Here is a 20821-nt window from a genome sequence, read left to right as displayed (position 1 = left end):
GTTATTAATATTCTCATGAATTTTTATTACTTAAGAGTCACACAAAAAATTCATTAAAGAATAAATAATGTTCACTTTTAATTAATGCCAATCATTATGAGTTACACCGAAGCTTGTACATGTCAACACCGAAGCTTGTCACTGTTTTCTAAAATATGAATTTCAAAGGATTCAGAGAATAAGATGTCCATTATTTTGTCAATGTTTTTCACAAAGATCTGAAAGAGAAATGTTTGTCACATAATCTCTTGACATGAGAAATCTTTTCCAAAACAAATTTTATTTTTATTCAGGGTTACAGGAAAGGACTAGTTCATTCCTTTAAGTGACCCCTCAATGATGCAGTACTCACTGGGAGAGTTAACAGGAAGTAATCTGACATCAATTTGCTGCATCAGCTCTCATTTTGCATGTTTAAAATTGTAGTTCCATTCTGCAAGGCAATATTCTAGAGGTGTAAATATGCCAAATTAATTTAAATCATATGTATTTGTTTTCTAGTAATGTAAAAATTAAACAAAATTGTACATATCGGGTTTCAACGATAGTTTCCTGTCACCACAAATATCGTCTCTGCAAACAGTTAGTGTTACCATGTTTAATCTTATTTTGTTCTTATTTAATTTTTGGCATTTGAAAGAGAGAGACTTCCTTTGCAACACTGTGTTGTGAAATTTGTAAAAAAAGTATAGTTATCATTAACTATAACATTCTGAAATCGAACTATCATGCTACCAGATTCGAACCATCATTTACATCCACAGGGTTCATAGCCACATTTTAGTTAAAAAAGTAAGCACCTATAAGCACTTTTCAAGCACATTTTAAGAAAAAAAATAAGCACCTGTCTAATTACATCATATACAACTGCATAACCTTAAAAATTAAAATTGTAATTTAAAATATGAGAAATGAAGTACTTATTAAGAGAGAATAAGCATTACCTCAACCATGGAAAATAATTACTTTTTTTTTAATTTTAAATAATAGTTCAATTTACAGAACTAGTTTACAATGAGAGAAAAAAAAACTATGAAGAACTAAACTATATTGCAAGATTTAATGATGAAATTTCAGTTCAAAATAGAGAAAATAAATAATAATAAGGCATATTTATTGTATTCGTTTGGAACCTAATAATAAATACAATTTATTTTTCCACTCATATTGATATTTAAATAATTTAAATCTAAATTCTGAACATTTTCTAAATTTTCATTGTATATCAGTTTTCTCTTAACAGAAATTGCAAGCAAAATAATTTAAGTAAAAAAGAGGAACATTTCTGAAATCAGAAGCCAGAAATTTGCTTCATGCAGCCATCTTTAACAGTAAAAGCTTAACTAACCCGCATGCTTGGAATTGGCGAATATTCGGACAGTCGAGCGTAACTTGAAGGAGACTATAATTGCCACACACACCATATAGTTCCAACATCACTCCTTCAGACTTCTACCTTTTTTCACAGCTGCAGCTATTGCTTGGTTGTGCTATCTTCCATTCTGCACAGAACATCCAAAATGAGGTTGATTTGTATCTGGGCTTGCGGCCACCAAGCTTCTGGGCTGAAGGCTTTGAAAAACTACCAAAATGTTGGCAGAAAATCATAGATTTGAGTGGTGATTACTACCCACATTAAAGGTATTGTTTTCATGTTTTTCTTTCTCCAACTTTATCAAGAACATTTTTTGGTGGAAAACTTTCTTTACAATCAGATATATAGTTTTAGTCAGTTTTCTTTTTAAATTCTCGATTGTAAAGCATCGTTTATGCAATATGGCTTCATGCGCTGCAGAAATATGCCATTAAGACACATAGAAATAAGAAATAAAGAGATACTGTACTTCATGCTTTTTCAAAGAAAATTTGCTTTTGATGAAAAAAAAAAATGTTAAAATTTAATGCTGTTTCAAAGGTTAATTTACCATGTAGAGTAAAAGAAATAACACTAAGGAGTAATAACACTAAAAAGAAAACTAATGCAGAGTGCTTCTGAAAGTCTAATGCAAATTAAGTCCAAAGAAAATTCATTTTGAGGCCCAATTCAAAACTAATGATGACAATAATAAATCATATGTGAATGATTTTGAAATAAATGCACAATGTAAATATCACAGAATGCTCTAAGTATAAAGATAAACAAGAATGCATTAATAATTTGAAAGACAAAATAACATCTGTAGAAGATTATATTGAAGTATTGTAAAATGGAGACTTTAAGAATGTTTGCTTAGCGACAAAGAAGGTGGACAGCATCTAAATAGAAACTGGTATCAGAGATTCAAAAATTAAAATATCAAATAGTGGAATTCAGAGGGGAAAAATGCAGAGATTGGAGAATTTGAAAAAATATCTAAAGCATATTTTTACAAAGGCACAGATTAACACATTACTAGAAAAGAAGGAAAAAATCAGGTGGACTAGTAAAGATATTTCACGTTGCATTGTCATTATGACAGCTTTGTCATCTAAAAGTTACGGTTTTTGGAAAGGAAAAATGGAAATTCCTTTACCTAGTGCTGGCACATTAAAAAACTGGCACACTAAATTTTTGTGTAGTCCACAAATTCAGGGATAATCTTGCTCTAATAAAGGAAAATTGCGAACAATTGAATTCTGCAGAAAAAATATGCATTTTCAGCTTTGACAAAATGCATATACATTCAAAGCTCTGTCATGATTCTAATTTGGAAAAAATTCTCAATTCTTTTCAAAAAGTGCACTTTACCTTAACTCAAAAAGAAAAGAAGGAAAAGAAAAAGGGGAGAAGTGTTATTATTATTATTTAAGCTGAACATTTCAAAGAAAGAAGCACTTTTCTCATAAAAACATATTCAATCAGCTGGAGAAGAAGTGAAAGTAACAGGCCTAACTTAGGAGGATCTAATACTTTGTGGAAAGAGCTACAAATTTTGATTAATAGCTGTCAATTTCAAAATCCTGTTCTAGGAGGGGGGAGGAAAGGTTTCAGGTTTTAAATTATGTCCAAAGGGCCATTTTTTTTAACATTTTGTGTGGTAACTTTATTTATTAAATATCATGCTCTATGTACTCAAACCAGAAAATTCAGTTCAACAGCAATATCCCAAAATAATTTTAAAATGAGCATATCTTTAGAATTTCCAATACATAGTCTTGTGCGCTTGAGATAAAAATGTTTTTTTTTCGTATAGTGTTGCCACTGCTCACTTTGAAATCGTTTAGTTTGTTAATAAAAAATTTGTTGAAGTGTTACAAATTATGAAATCGATAATAAAACAAATTTCAAATTCAAATTAGGGTTTCCACATGCCCATATTCTATGGAAGATTATGTTATTAAAATTTTGATGGCTCTAGGTACACCATTGTTTTATCACAGTGCGAGAAACATACATACATTCATGCAGATTATTCATTATTTAATTTCTTTAAATATAATACAAGGCAATAATATTTGGTGGCCACAATTTGAAAAGTGAAACAATGTTTATCGTGAATCAATGCAAAATGCCAAAACGAAATAATAGTCCTTCTGGGCAAATTGTCTTCTTTGGACTAAAACGTTTTTTGCAGATTTAGCACATTGTCTTAAAATGCAGAGCACTTTTTGGATAAAACATTTGTTCTAGAAGATGGAATTGTTTTAAATGGTGATAACATTAAAGATGTTTTAAAGAGAGATTTATGAGAAATTAAATTGTGACACATATTAAAACTGAATTATCTAATAGTCAAGAGAAACACGAGACAAAAAGTAGTTTCAGCAAAACATTATTTTCAAGAACTAGCGCGAAAAGTATGCTATACCTCACAGGAAATCAAAAACACTCAACTTGAGTTAATTGAATTTTTTTGATACTGTGAATAGTACCCAGCCATGCCCTCCCCTGATAAAATACTTAAAGTAGTAATTGAATTTAACGAGGAAAGTAATCAGTGGATTAAGATGACTTCAGGGAAAATCTAACTTACTGCCATTCCAAAAAGGAATAATAATTTCACTTTCTGGCTTACACATATTCATTCTTTCTGGCCAGGATTTGAAATCCCCTTCTGATATATCTTAACCTCTAGATTAACTAAGAATGCACTTAAAGTCTCTTTCATCAGATTTGAGGGCTTGGCGGGTTCAATGACCTCCACAACTACTGAAGTTATATGTTGCTTAAAATGATTATTACTTCCTAATACACTCAAGTTATGTTCAAAAGTGTGCATAACAAAAGAAATCAAATATACTGATTTATATTTAACATCAACATTACTTGAAAAGGCTTTGAAAAAAACTGATGAGGAAAATGCTGTTCCATTAAATGCTCTTGGTGATTTGGATTTCATAGAGAAGCATTCTCCAATGGCTTGGGAATTTGAGTTGAATTCTACCAGAGAATTTTTGACTGCAGAAAACCAATTATTAACATATGGTGCAAGCTATACTGCCTACCATGTGCATGACCAAGACCCATCACTGGGAACAATATCTAAAAATACTGCTAATGAAACAATATTTCATTCAGAATGGATTAAACTATTGTCCTTAGGAGGCTTAAATGTAGTTTCCCATTCATGGATGAACACTGTTTATGTGTTTGAAAAAATACTTTGTGCAATTCATGGTACAACCTACCGTAACGAGAAGGATGCTATTGGCTCTCTTACTAGAGAAAAATTACCCTCAAGTAAATAGAGAAGTATTTCATTTATTTTGAAGAGTGCGAACTTTTATTAGAATATATTTCTTAAATAGAAATTAATATCTTTTTTCTCGCAAGAAAGCAACTAAAAAAGCAAAAAAGTTATTGTTTCGAATATGGCGGTTAATAAACGAATTTTATACAGCTTGTAGTTTGTAATTGCAGTGCATTTGAATACAATAGGTCTCGGTCTGTATAAAGCATATAGAGTATAAAGCATATTTCAAATGAAAATTAATTTTGTTAAGCACTTATCAAAGTTATTCTTATTCTATTTTCTGTAGCTAATTTATAATTCGATTTTGTACCAGCTGGGAATTTTACTTTAATTATAATAATATTAAAAATTAAAGGAATTCACACACACACACACACACACACAAAAAAAAAAAAAAAAAAAAAAACTTTCCTAGTTAGCACCCACTTTTGAAAAATTAAAGAATTCTTTTTAGGTACTATAAGTAAAGCTGTTTTGTCGAAATTAAGACAACAGTCTTGCATATTGTATTTAAATATAATGTATGTAATATAGATGCAAGTTAGCAAATTATTTTCAAATAATTTCTATTACATAAACATGCCCGTGTAAAATTTATAATTAAGCAAAAACTCAACCTTCAGTCAGCAGAAATTTTGAATAAGCTATCAATTTCAAGGGCAATCAAACATAAGTTCTTTAGCAGCAGAGAAAAAAAGAATTGTGATATACATTTAAAACTACTCCAATTTAAGGTTACTTTTTTGCCTAAATTTAAAAAGCTGTTATTACAGTTATCTTAGAGGCAGTAGTAGAATTTTCCCAGTTAGTATACAGATGAAGAAATGATTATAAATAAATGTGCATTAAAAAAACTCTATATTAAAAGAGAACAGCATCTTATCTATTACTTTTAAATTACTGAGTAAATATTATTAACTTTTTAAATGTTCAGCATAAAATATGTATATACAACAGTAACATCATCTCTTCCAAATTATATTTATCTTTCACACACTAAATTTTAAACACTGGTTCTTCAAATTAAAAACTCCAACTTCTACATTAAGAATTGCATTTCTGCAGTCAGTGTCAACATGGCTGTACTTCTCACTTCCTGTTTCAGGGGGGAAAAGCTATGAGATAGCCCTTGTCTTTTAAGACCTGTTTTTAGCTACATATAACTGCATTTTGCTCAATTTGTGCATGGCTCCCAAATTTAATATCAAACATCTCAGCCAATTTTTATTGCATTGGAGCAAAATTTTATGTTTGATTTTTTATAATGAACACAGAATTTTCCTAAATTAAAGGCACATGTAAAAAGTTAAGATTTCTTTTTTTATATGAAATTATTTTTCTTTTAATTTAAAAATAAGAAGACATCAACTTTTGCATCATTATAAACATTTTTGTTATTGGAAGTATATTTTTATGAGCAACGGTTGTAAAAATAAAAGCCAGGTAAGGACTCTTGTGGACACAGTGTGTAATTTTTTTTTTTGGGGGGGGGACAAGTAAATGATATTATTGGGCAATCCAATATAACATAAATACATAAAATAATGTAAAAGTATAAACTGTGACATAATAAACACTGAAAAATATTAAACTCTTAAATTATTTGAAGAGTATGTTTATTTTATTCAACAAGCAAAAAACTTATAAATAATACTAAATAATAATAATAATAAATAAATAAATAAATAAAATAAAAAATTAGAATTTTATAAATCTTACAAGGTGATTAAATATGCAGGGGCGGGGAGATATTGAATTCCTAATCAAATTCATATAACATTACATTTAATTACATAAATGTAATCAATTTTAACTTCAGTATCAGGATAATTTTTTTTTAAATGTTTGTGATATAGTTCAAATTAACCTACCTACCTTAGAAATCTGATTAACCTTACTTAGCTTTTAAAACTCTGCATTTGCAGAGGTAGATTACATAATTGCAGCTATTTGTACTTTGCTTAGCAACCTACACCTCAAATGTGACAATTAACTCAGATGTCTATTGGCATTATTTTTACCTCAAATGCAAAATTTATTTCTGAAAGTCCATATTTTCTATAACACCATTAAATTAGACATCAAAGTTCAAAAGTAAACAAATGTTTAAAAAACATCTTTTAAGATTTTTCTTAAATTCAGTTCCTGATGGTAAACACAGCTGTTTATTTACTTGTGTATATTGTTACTTTATTACTTTAACTGTTTATTTACTCGTGTATATCACTGCAGTAATATTATTAGAATTAGAGTAAAAGTCACCATAACAACATCTGAAAAGTAAAAGGTTCATATATTTGGCATACAGTTAACTCAATATAATAATAATCATGTTTTCCATTCTCCTAGTTACATCATGTTACATTATACCCTTATATTATGATCTATTTATTTTCTTTATAAAGCATTATTTACCAACAAAGTACAAAATAACACATTGTTTGAAAACAGATTAAATGATTTGAACACGACATGCATATTTTTAATATTATTACACATACATATTAGCAAAATTACTAGAAGATATTTCTAACATTATTTACTTTGTATCTCTACTACTATAAAATTTCCATTCGCAGTTATTAAGAGTGTATTTGTATATCCTGATTCATTGATCAAAAAAAGAGTTTTGCACACTTAAACAAACTTCATGAAATACAGCACTTATTTCTTTTAAGAAAAACAACTACTTATAAAGATTACACATAGCATGGTCAATAATTAGGTTACAAATGGTTATAGAAATAAAACTGCATGAAATACTTAAAAAACAATTTTATTTTTCCACATAATTTCCACCTGTATTGCGACGTATTACTTCAAAGTATGAAAGTCTTAACACTTGGTGCACCCAAGTCTTTTGACTGCTGCTGCATATACATAAAGCTGTGCCTTTCTGAGCCTTGGCACTGTCATGAAGGAACACAGTGACTCAGTTAATTTTAGTAAACACTCAAAACTGCAACTTTACATCACAGTATTATGACAATTACACTCGCATTTAACCTCTGGAAATGGATAAGCAGCATAAGAAATACACATCAGCCCACTGTTATACTAATGTACAGAGATCAGCCCACTAATATACTAATGTAACATTTTTTAACGATTTTGCAAAGATTTCTATATAAACAAACCTTAATTGTATTTTCTAATATGTTCAGTCTGATAACCCTTTTGTTGAACTATCATATTACATCTTGATTTCCAAGATAAAAGTGCTTTTCTTAAAACATCCAGGTTGACTTTATTCCATGCCTCCTTCACAATCTTCCATAGCCCATCTGGTGTTTTGGAATGTCGTTTATAAAGAGCTTGTTTTAAAAGTCCAAATGGACAGTAATCCATAGAAGACACATCAGGAGACTTGGATAAGATGCATTTAAAAGAAATAGCTTCGATTCCGGTTTCCTTTCTCCTTTTTTTTCAAAAAATAGAGCAGTAGATTTAGAGGTATGGCTTGGAACCTTATCCTGATGGAACTTAATGTAGCAAATATTAATTTATTTGTCAAACAACAAAAATCAGCATTACATTTTCAAATTTTCACTGGACTAGTTTTGGTGGTTTTACTGAACCATCATCCTCAGCTGCAAAAGTGCAAATGAATGAGATAAGATATAATGATTAGAAAAGATATGATAAGAAAGTCTGGACAGGAGATAAGCTACTGGCGCCATCTGCTGATGAAACCAGAATTAAAACATAATTCCTTTAAAGACTGAAGACAAAGATGAATTGGAATTACAGTTGTTAACTAGAACAGAAAGATTTTTTTTTTTTAAATGTGAAATGCCTCTAGAAAATCCAGTTCACAAATGAAAGATGTTTTTTGAATAATTTTGGCAGCAGAAAAATTGAAAGTTTGATTTTCGGACCAACAATGCTGGGCAACAGAAGACTTTTGTGTTTCCTTTTTTCTAACATATGCTTCATGTTCCTTAACACAAAATTTTAAGGCTCTCTCAGTTTGGCCAATGTAAATTAAACCACACTGGCAAGGAATCCTGTAAATACCCCAGGAATTCCTATCCGGAATGGGGGTCCTTCAGTATGGAACTCGGAATTTTATTGATAGGAGAATAAACGACCCAAAAGTTAAATTTCTGCAAAATAAGTGCAACTTTATAGCTAATTGAAGGTAAGGGAATGACAACAGAATTTTTATAATCTCCTAAAACAAGAGTGTGCTGTTTTGGTGTGTTGAGAGGAGAATTTTTTAACTGCTTGATTAATAATGTTGAGAGAAAAGCCCCTGTCAATAGGTATTGTTTTTAAATAATTTAGTTCTAAATCAAGGGATAGCCTGGAGGAGCAAACTTGAAGAGCACGGAAAACAGGAATAAAATGAAGCTAACTTTTGTTTAGTCAGATGACACGATTTGAAGTGTGGTGGAAGGCAAACCAATGAAAGTTTACGGTAAACCGTAGTACTGAAGTTGGATGTGTTACGTGTGAATAGAATGTCGAGAAACGGAAGAGAATTGCAAGTCTCAAGTTCAAAAATGAACTGAATAGCAGGATCAATGGAATTCATTGTTGAAAGAACTTTATTTAAATCATCTTTATTACCTTCAAACAGGGTAAAAGTATCGTTTACATAGCGCAGTGTTTCTTAACCTTTCTAGTGAGTCGCACCCCATTGAATCTGAAAATATATCTCCGCACCCCACTGAAAAATGTGTTTTAATTTTTTTAGTCTAGAAAAATACATTTTTTGCGAAACTTATTGTTTATTGGAAAACATTGTACATTTTATATAAATACAAAACAATATTATTTTTAGTAATGACTAGTCTGTTGTTGTTTGTTCATTATTATACTGGCGAAGCGAGGTTCCTTTTTTGAAAGACATACGCGTAAGTCATCACTTGCATTTAAGCGATTTTTCGCTTTAGTTTTTAAATGCGAAAGCGATGAAAATCCCATTTCGCACAAGTAGGTGGTAGCAAAGGGTAAGAGTAACTGCAGTGCTCCGTTCGCCAACTCTGGATAACGTTGTAATTGTGAACACCAGAATTGTTCCAATTCGAATTGTGCGAATTCCATTTGAACATGTCCACTTGCTCGCATTTCAATAAGTTGATCTTTTTTCAGATCACTATCATCCATCAAATTTAAGTCAAATAGAAATGGATCTAGTATCCATCTCTGAGTTTTAGTAATATTTCCGGTAGAAAAATATCCATTGAATGATTCGCTCAATCGTCTCAAATGTATTACAATGTAGGGTATAATTGTATTCTTTTCATTTTTCGCAGAGTTCTCTATGTAGACCCCCGGGAGGGGGGTCAGTATATGGTAATTAGTACATTAATTAAAAATCATAATAATAAATAAGCATTAAAAAGTAAATTACATACACAATAAAAAGCATCAGAAAATGACAATCCACTGTGCCCTAAAAATATTTTCAAAAGTGGTAGTGATAAACCACAATTGATTTAGATTGCTATTACCTAATTACAACTATTTAATACAGCTTAGTGAAAGAAACATTTAACAAATATATAACTTTAAAAAATTTATAAATGAATTATTAAACCTCAGCACTAAATGTTTATTTCCATATTTTAAAATTATATTCTATTTCTACAAATCTGAAGATTTTAATTTTGGTTTAAGGAAATAGATTTGTAATACGCGTATAGAAATATATATTACCATGATTTGGTTGTACCATGACTTCTTCTACAACAGGCACAGCACTCTGAGGATGCATAAACTGCAGTTCTACATAAAATATCAAGTCACTTGTAATTGTTAGTGGATTTAAAAAAAAATCACATTATGAGAAACATTTTTCGCCCTGTCTATTAATATTAAAAGCAAAGAAAAGTCAGGAAAAGTATGTATTTTATTCATTTTTATAATAATACATGTGACGCACATATATGCTAAGGCCAAAATTTGAAGTAAGGTCAACTGATGTAACTAAACCTGAACCACATAAAAATTTATCTATTTTTATAAATTTTTTTTAAATATAATTTCAAGTAATATAGCAAGTGATAAAAGAAATTAAGAATCCATAAAATTTGAGAAATGAAAAATAAAACAAATCCATATACACTATGCTTTGTGTGGTATCTTGCAGTTTGAGACCACTCTCAAAAGAAAAATCACACAAGGATACTAAAATTTATGTCCGAGCAAACAAAGAAAATATGTAATTCTATAAAAGAATTACAATCATTTTACATACATTGATTCTACTTCACTATCATACTTTATGTTCAATCATACAGTCAATCTGCACACAATTTTCTCAGAATATTTACCATATTATTCAAAAAAAGTAATACTAGTTTTAATTTCACCCCTCTTCTTAAGAAAAACATTATTTTATCTAATTAAATACTGTTTGAAATATCTAAATCAATTTTAGAAATTCATAATTTTAGAATTATATTAAATGCATTCAATCAAATAGCAATTATATTAAATGTAATCAAATAGTAATTAATTATATTAAATGCATTTAATCAAAAAGTAAATTAATACGAGCAATTTATTTGAAATTATGATATTATACATGAATTTGGTGACCACACACCTTATTAAACTGCCCAAATGGCTACCAGAGACGATCACACACCTTATTAAACTGCCAAATAACCTTTTTATTTTAATTCCTTTCACTAAAATACAGACTATTAGTTGGAGCTGTTTCCTTTCAAACTGTGTCATTAATAATAAAAATGACTAATACATCAAAGACAACAGAGGATCTAACCCTGTGTGGTCATGAGCAGGTCGAGTTCACATTCAAGATTTGCAGCATAAAACATAAAACATTCTCACTTTGCACTAAGCACTTCCACATAATGAGATGCAAACTGTATTCATAAAGCAGATCTTTTCAGTTGTGTGACTGGAATTACTTCTGGAATACATCCAGAGTTCGAGTAACATGGAAATTAATTGAAATTAACGAATACAGTTCAAATTAATAAATGCAACTTTTACAAATACTACATAATTTACTCCAAAATGAGAAATATATATAGCTTTGCACTTCTTCTCATTCCATGTTTCAGCAATAATTTCTGTTGCTGAAATGGCAGCGCAAAAGCAAAAGTCTGATTTTAAACTAATGAATAAATGGCAATAAAGAATTATAAAATATTCCAGTTTTGGAATAGCAAATAATTTTGACATGTCCAATATTCAATAGAGAAAACAACTGAGAACATGACATGCAGTGGTTTACATTTGAATAAAATTACTAAATGCCCTTCAGTTTCAGGTTGATATAATTTTACAGATGTTTCAGATACAAAAAGACAAGCATTCTGTTATAAAATACAGAATGTAATTTCTTTTGTAATAGCATTATTATTTTGTAACTGTTTACAATTTTACTAAAAATAAGTGAACCTAATGCCAGTAAAAGCTGTTGTCATTACTGCTATAGGATGCTGAGTATACCAGGAAAGTAATCACTGAAGACTTTTTAAAGAATTTCTCTGATGATAGACAGAAACATGATACTTTTAATCCGTGTTTACAATGCATAATAAAGTTTATAATGCTATTACTTCCTTGAAACTTAAAAATATTCATAAAGTCTGATAATGTACACAAGCATACAGACACAAAAATTCTCGAAGTTGTTAAATGTCATACTCAGTTTCAAAGCAAGAACTGTAACCTAAAAGCTTATGATTTTTCTGGTGTTAAAATGAAACTTAACTGTTGACATATTTATGAGTCATTGATAAAAATTACTTTGCACAAACTTATGTTTAGAGGGATGGAATTGTGCTACTATGCACGTCGTAGCTCTTAAAATTTTTACTCAAAACATGCAATAACACATTCCTACTAGTGAAGTTCTTTAAAATGCCTGTTAAATTATTTTCATGTGCCATTATAATTTCACATATCTATGCAAAAAAATAAGTATAAAATTTAATACCATTACATCTGTCATCTAAATCAAGTGTAGTTTCACCTAAAAAGATAAAAGTATTCTTACTATTTCAAATTTTGAACAAATTTATATTCTATACATATATATATATCAAACAATATCAAATTTTTAACTTACATTTGATTCCAACAGTAAAAGTAATAAAACTTGTTTTCAGTTAGTATATGAAGAATTAATAAAGGTAAGTCATATGCATTTTTCAATTCAGAAATTTGTTAGATTATTTAAGTGCACATGAGCTGTTAATCTAATTTCGTTCAAGTTCTACTCTAAAGACACCAGAGGATGGCTTATGAGAGTCTTACACTCTTCTCCCCCAAACTCATGAGTAAATTTATGTTTCAACAAATTTTCAGAGCTTTTATACTACCTACTCACTAGATGCCTATATCTTACCCAGGATTCAAGCATGGACTCAATGACATGGAAATCTGTGAGGGTGTGCTACTTAATATATCATCTGGAACCACCGCCCACTTTGGAAGAAACTAAAACTGCAGCTGGAAACTTTTACATTTTGATTGCATTATGGCAGAATCCTTAAAAAATGGAAATCGACTAAAATAAAAGCTACAATAAAAGCTTAACTATCAGGAAAGCTTGAGAAATACTGAATGCAGATATGTGAAAATTCTGGATAGATGAGCTTTACAGTAGCAAAAGCCATATGAATGCACACATGGCATAATGCACAATTTAGACTGAATAAAATATCGCATCTCAGAAAGTCAGTTTAGTCGCTACAATGCATATGTAAAGAGAAAAATTATGGGCATAGAAGTGCAAAAGATTTTAAGATATTTGAAACAGCAACAATAACAACAAATCCTTCTTACAGGTGGGTTTTGAAAAGGTGTTACTAAGACATTTCAGACAAAAAATACAAAACTTAGATATTTACTGCATTTTAAAACTACACAAAAATGAAAACTAGATATTTATTAGTAAAATAGTACACATATTAATAATTTTTATTCTTTATTATTGCCATGGATATCAATATATATGTCACCTGCATGGCTTATGAACTCTCCATGTACGAAATGATTATAAAGTAAGTCTAATAAATGAGCATATGGACATCAGTATGTGCGTCATCAGCATGATCTCTCCAAGAAAGAAATTACGATTATGTAAGTCTAGCAAATTAGCATAAACATAATGGTATACTAGTGTACTTACAGAAAATCCCATCGACCACAAGAGAAGGTGTCAATCGCGCTGAACCAAAAAAAAAAAAAAAAACATTTACTAAATACAAGAAAAACGTTCTATTCTTATTTTTCTTTCAAATTTATTATATTATCACTTATTTATATTTAATTTTTCATTAAAAATTTCCATCATTTTTTATTAAGGAGATATAGTGTAAAAGAAATTTATTTTCGCTAGGTTTTAATTTTTGCAAAAAATATGTCTCGCAAAATACTTTTTTTTTTTTTTTTTTTGCCTTAAATAATAAAAAGTCAAAAATTTTTCACGTATCAAATTTCAAGAAATTTTCTGCTCACGAAATCACCGATACCTTCATTTTCACGAAAATTACGACGTGCGAAAATAAGTGCTTTTACAGCGCTCACTCGAATTTATTGTGGTGACCAAAAATTCTGCCAAAATTTCAGTTAGAATAGCAACGAATATATTTTCATCCTTGTGAAGCCAACTTTGAAAATGTGTGATGGGGGGAAAAAGGAGTCTTTACTCAAGAATAATAATTAACACATGAATCAAGGTTACACCAAACCCAGTGAGTTTGAAGAAGACTTTTCCATTTTTGGCAAAAAATCGCGTAGTTTGGCATCTTTTCTTTAACAGGCAAAAATGGTCGATGGGATTTTTCATAAGTACCCTTTTTACATCATCAGAAGTGATTATTTTAAGAAATATGTTATAAATAAAAATACTTATGCCCATTTGAGTTTAACTCAGAATAAATTAACAGAAAATAATCATGTAACACTGTGATACAACATCGCACAACTGTTGCAATCCACAATTAGGTAAATTCTGCAGATCCATTATAAGAATAGAAGACAGGTCCAATCATGAAATATATAAGTTTGCAACTTAGACAGATAAAGGCTTTTTGCTCGAAAATACCTATTTTAGAAGCCATTCCAAACTCTGTTGTTATAAATTTGAACAAAAGTATCAAATGGGGCAGGCAGATGAGTTATTGTACTTTTAACTACTTTTTGTACAGGCTGTTAATAGGACAAAAACCAATTTTTGTCAAGTTAGAATGGAGCATTTTGCCACATGTGGAACGGAAGAAGAAATTTCCAGGTGAAAAATATAAAAACAATCATCCTATTTGTTATCAACTTAAATATTAAAAGTCTCATTTAAAATTATGAAAGATTAAAAATGCATTTCAGGCACAAAAGCCAACACATTTTGACAGCTTTAGGCACACAAAAGTGAAGCATATTATCTAATTATGAAATCTCTTCAATCATAAAATTTGGTGGAGATGCAGTCAAACTTGCCCCAATCATTCTGAGTAAGAATGAAGGAAGCGATCATTCATTATTCAGTTAGATAATGAACACATATTTCATGTTCCATCATCATGGTTTATCCATTTCAAACTGAATCCTCAAGCTTATTAACGTACACTTTTCTTGATGCCAGGATCCTGTACCTTTGAAAATACTCCACTGCGTGCTGTTTCATAGAAGACTGGGTCCAAATTTAAATAATTTTTTTTTTTTTAAATGCAAGGGAGAAAAATGATAAAAAGCAGTTAATGCAAACTTAAGCCAACTTATCAAGAATCAATCGGGGTTACATAAAACAAAGGTGAAGATCTAATGACTGTGCTGCCACACAACGCTTATCCATGACTGGTGTTTAAATCACATGTCTTTGCATGCCCTTTTCCTTAATACAGTACAAAGTCCAAGATCCGGATGTTTAATATCCTCAATGCTCTAAAATCCGGACCCAAGAAACCCCCCTTTTTTTTAAGTAATTTTTTTTTTAATATACGCTTTACATATGCACTTTTCATCCCCCTCCATAAATTAAACATGTCAAGAGTCCTGATTCTTAATTTCACTTTGTTGCTAAATAAAATACCTTGTTATTAAAGAAACAAATAATTTTACCATAAATAAATTTGTGTGATCAATAATTTGACTCCATAGCTGCGTAACTGCTTGGCATACCTTTTAAACTGAAACTTTCTACATAGAAATATTGATTTTATGCCTTTTAATATTTTATATCCCTGAAGTCAACCTGGCTAATCATTATTTATTATATTTTTCTTTCATCACCACATGTTTATCTCAAACATGATAACTTGAGTGATGACAGATGCAGCAACACCCATTTTTTTTTTTTTTTTTTTTTTTTTAAACATTGGTAATTGAATAACAAAGAATATGGGAAGCTTTTCTGTACAAAATATGATTACAGATTTAAGTTAAATGCACAAAGAAATGTTGACGAATTTAAAAAATTTTTCTTTCCAAAAATAGATTTTGTTAATAATACCCATAGGCCAAAAGATTACATTTAGTGTTATTTAAATTAAGAATAACTGATTTGTTACTCACATAAACCCAGAATTGGCGACAGTCACACCGGAAGGCATAATTTAGGGAAGACAAAATTTTTGGAATTTAGAGAAGCATCGAGCAACAAAATTAAGGAATGACAAAATTTTTTTAATTTAGAGAAAGCACTGGAACACAAAATTTAGGTGCAGCAAAACTTTAGAACTTAAGGAGGCACTTGGTAGCAGAATTTAGGATCTCCAGAGACTGTATCAGGTGGTTAGATATCTAGAGCCAGCCCTCCATAAGCCTCAAGTATATGTGCAAATTTATTTATTCAGGTCTCAGATAAGCCTAAGCATGTGAAAAAAATATACTTAAGTATAATAAATAACTAAATTAATGCAATTCAGGCTTGACCGCTTCAGTGCACAAAAGAAGCAAAACAAAATTTAGCAGAACTTGTCTTTTGTCGCCAGTCACATGATACATAGCCAAAAATGTATAGTGGACGTTATTAAGCTAGGCCAAAATTGTACTTTACTGATTCAAAGGAATTTCAGTTAATATAGCAGATTGCTCTGTTAACATTCTGATTTGATCCAGCTTATTATTTTCCCAGGCTGTTATTATTACAGCAATTTTATGAAAATTAAAGTTTGAGTTTTCGATTATGTCAAAAAGAGTATCTATAATTCTGGAGGTGCAAAAGGATTTACAAAGCGAAAGCTTGTTTCGATGTCTATTAAATAAGTGGAATTCCTACAAAAAATGGATAGAGGTATATCCATCTCAAAATTATATGAGGAGTATGGCTTTGGAAAGTTAACTGTATATGACATAAGAAAATGAAGAAAGGAACTTCTTGAATTTTTGTGCATTCCGAGACTCCACTCACAATGAATAACAGAAAAATTATTCGTTAAGTTAAAAGTGATGATTGAATGGTCAGACAACGTCGTAGCGAAGGCATGCTGATTGATTTTTCCAATGGGTCCAATGATTAATGGCTCAAGCTAAAATATTTCATGACAAAATTAACTTAAAAACTGAGTGCACATATTCAACAGTTTGTCAACCAAATTAAAAAATCGCCATGGTATAAGTCATGGCCAATTAAAAATTTCAGATGAAAAAGCTTCAACTGAATGAACTGTAGCTGCTGAACTTTCTGTAGATGAATTCATTGAACTTGCCAGTAATGAAAAGCTATCTCCAGAACACATTTATATTTCTAATGAGACCAGTCGTTTCTGGCAATATGTACTGTGAAATACCTTGGCAACCTCTACAGAAAAGGCTCCAATAGGTGTCAAAGATTCAAAAGCAAGACTAACAAGTTTAGCATGCAAAAATGCTGCAGGAAAGCACAAGCAAAAACGTTTTGTAATTGGGGGGGGGGAATACATGACCTCAAGCATTTAAAGCAGTAAAGATTTTTCCTGATGTATATCATGCAAATAAAAGAGCATAGGTGACACAAACATTAATGAATGACTGGTTTGAAAATCGTTTCATACACGAGGCTTGGTTACATTTGAATAAAGTTAGTTTACTCGACGATGCAAATATTGTCCTGATTGTAGACAACTGTACGGCTCATACTTCACTTAAGAGTTTTAGTGAAAGATAATGTATTTGTATTATTATTTCCTCTAAATTGAACATCGATCATTCAGCCTATAGATACTGGAATAGTGCGAATGCTGAAATGCAACCACAAAATAGCATTTTTTAAAAATATCTGTTAAATTTCCTTAATAATGGTAAGATTATTCAAGAATTTTTGAAATACTTTAGCATAAAACCTGCTGTGTGGAGCATTGTAAGATTGTGGGTGTGTCTCCATATACTTTAAAAAATACTTGGCATAATTTATGACCAGTTACCATATTTCATGCTAGGGATGATGAAAATGATAGCCAAGAATTTGAAGGTTTTTGAATATCGTAAACCAAAGGTAAATTTTTTCAATTAATGCATGTTATAAAGAAATGAGGAGAAGCAGTAATAAATGAAGATGATATATCAAAAGTTTTTCATTGCAGTTTTAATGCCCCAATCATCAATTAATGGATGGCAAAATCTACAGTATTGTTCTACATTCACAGAAAAAAGGTTCAATAAAAAGTGATTACATAAAACAAACACTGATAATGAAATCATTCAGAAATGTCAGAGAATTGCACTTATTTGGAAAAGGCCACTATTACAATCTCTGAAGAAGAGGTGATAAACATCCACAATGAAACATTAAAAATTACATAAAAGAAACATTAGTAATAAAACACTGTAAACTACATAAAACAGGAACAAGATATCTAAATTAAAAATGCAAGAAGCATTCAGAATAAAACACTTATCCTTTCCCCCCTTCATTCTCTGTTACTGGGGAAAATGCGAAAAATGCAATACTTTCTTTTTCATTAATGGGTAAATTACAAAGTGGCATTTTTATTCATTAAAAAAAAAAAAAAAAATCCACACCCCACAACAAGGAGAAAAAACAAAAATGACCCTTGAATCTTAAAATCACAAACATGCACAACCATAAGTAGATTGTTAGATAAATACATTTTCTTAAAATTTTAGGTTATCCATGTTGGTGACATAGTGATTCTTATCAGAGCAAAGCCCATTATTAAAGAGTAATTTATTTTTAACTTTTCTTCTAAAATTATTGCAAACCTTTACTTGTATTTATTTCTAGTACATTTGATTTTAGAGTTGGAATCCATTTTATGGTTAAATAAACAATGAACTCTCGCAATAATGACCAAGTGACTAAACTAACTGTGTGAATATTGCTTGAATGCAAGTAGTATAGATTTTAGTTTGAATGTTATGGCTTTAATACACTTACATTAATGCAAATTTACCCAAGTTGTATACACTACAAAGTCCATAATCAGGACTCGTCGGGACTTTGGCGATTCCGGATTATTGGTTTTTCCAGATTATAGATCATTAATTTAAATCTGGTAAGATGGCATGCAGAAACTATACAATTAAAAATATGAAACCATAATTTATGAAATAAAGAGCAATTATGATCTAAAGGGTATCAAATTTTACACACACACACACACAAAAAAAAAAAAAAAAAAAAAAGCTTAATATTTATTTGTTTACTTTATTAAACATTTCTTTCAATGTAAGTTTTTTAAGTTGCTTTGTTTTTAGTGCTAATACTTTCTCTTTAATTCTATAAACAGACATAAATTCTTGTTCAGTTACAAAGTTTCACTGTTCAAGTCCTGCAATTGCTGTGTCGAGAATACTGACTAACTTGTCAATCGAAATTTTTTTGTTTCAAATAAATGTTTCGTTTCTGTTACTTTCTTCACTATCAGAAGCTATAAATGCATGCATTAAAAGCGCATGCGTAAAGTATACAAAAAAAAAAAAAAAAAAATTCTGGCTTTGAGGTCCGGATTATAGATCATTTCGGAAAATGGACGTCCGGATTATGGACTTCGTACTGTATTATGAAATTAAGAGTTGTAAAATGCTACTGAATTACAATATATTGTACTTACCAGCAAGACTATCATAATTAGGGCCATGTCTTCTAACTTCATCCACCACTAAGACAAAAGCACCATATTAAACAATTGAAATTAAATTTATTTAGATACAAAATTTTAAAAATAAATAAATAAAAATGGATACTAACTGCTTCATAAATATTATGATATAAAATAAAGAACACTGAAATAAAACAATATATATATTTTTACAATATATATTTTTTAACTTATAATCAGAAATTGACTTTTCTACTAAAGCCATACCATACATTTTTAACACCATATTGGCCTATTTTAGTTCATTTCTTTCCCATATTTTAGATTACATACTAGATAAAACTGCACTATTGGAAACAGCTTTTAGCCGATATAGTGGTTAGTGAAGCTGACTGCCATACTGAAAAGCCTAGGCATGGATGTTTCCTAGCATATACCATGCTTACTCTTGTAATAACCGAACCCCCATTTTGAAGCAGAAAAAAAATCGTCAAAATATTTTCTCTGCAAAAAGTCACAGTTGTGTATTTGATCTTCATCTAGAAAATAGAAAATTATCAGCTGTACTATTTCCAGAAAACTAGTACTCATAATGGAATGAATTATCTATTCTGTCACTTCCACTGACATTCTCAATGGTCACTCAATAGTGAGATAAGGAATTATCTGCTTCCCCTGGGAGGATGGGAAAACTCCCTGGGGCAGGACTGCTTATTCCCTCCCTCTCAGTTTAAAGCTTTCAACTCCTTCTTTGTTAAAGAAAGTATGTACATGCTCTAAATTTACTGGACTGCATGTATCTAAAGTTACAGAAAAAGAATCTGCAGAAAAAGACTGTTCTGCAGTAAATTTCGTGGTGTCGTCTTTTTTTTTTTTTTTTTTTTTTTCCATGTGTGTGTTTGCTGGTATTTTGGGTGTTTTGTTCCTCCCCCCTTGAATATGGGAAAGTTTAGAAAGAATAATAGTTATACAGTGGGATTTAAACTGAAGATTACTGAATATGCTGAATAGAATGAAAATAGAACTGCTGAAAGAGAATGAAATGTAAGTGAAAAACTAATAACGGAGTGGAAAATATCGAAACAGTTGCTACAAGAAATAAATGTAAATATGCGAGCATTCAGAGGGCCAAAGCATGGAATTTTCCCAATGATAGAAAATAAACCTTTCTTATGTTCATGC

General features: G+C 30.2%; 1 protein-coding gene across 2 annotated transcripts in view; it reads right to left on the bottom strand.

The window, feature by feature from the left end:
* LOC118190420 (uncharacterized) overlaps positions 1-20821 on the bottom strand; it is a 75048-nt gene that overhangs the window by 45096 nt on the left and 9131 nt on the right. Inside the window, exons 3-6 of one of the 2 annotated variants that reach the window (XM_085825864.1) lie at positions 19652-19699; positions 13792-13830; positions 12595-12630; positions 10338-10406 (exon numbers count right to left, since the gene is read on the bottom strand). In XM_085825864.1, the coding sequence (XP_085681990.1) occupies positions 10338-10406; positions 12595-12630; positions 13792-13830; positions 19652-19699 (192 nt within the window). The remainder of the gene's footprint in view (positions 1-10337; positions 10407-12594; positions 12631-13791; positions 13831-19651; positions 19700-20821) is intronic. The other variant, XM_085825865.1, reaches the window with a different exon arrangement.

This window comes from Stegodyphus dumicola, chromosome 10 (assembly GCF_044657685.1).
Source record: "Stegodyphus dumicola isolate Sdum_Otavi_A_Nest chromosome 10, ASM4465768v1".
NCBI classification, from domain to species: domain Eukaryota; kingdom Metazoa; phylum Arthropoda; class Arachnida; order Araneae; family Eresidae; genus Stegodyphus; species Stegodyphus dumicola.
This window is presented reverse-complemented; position numbering and strand designations above follow the sequence as displayed.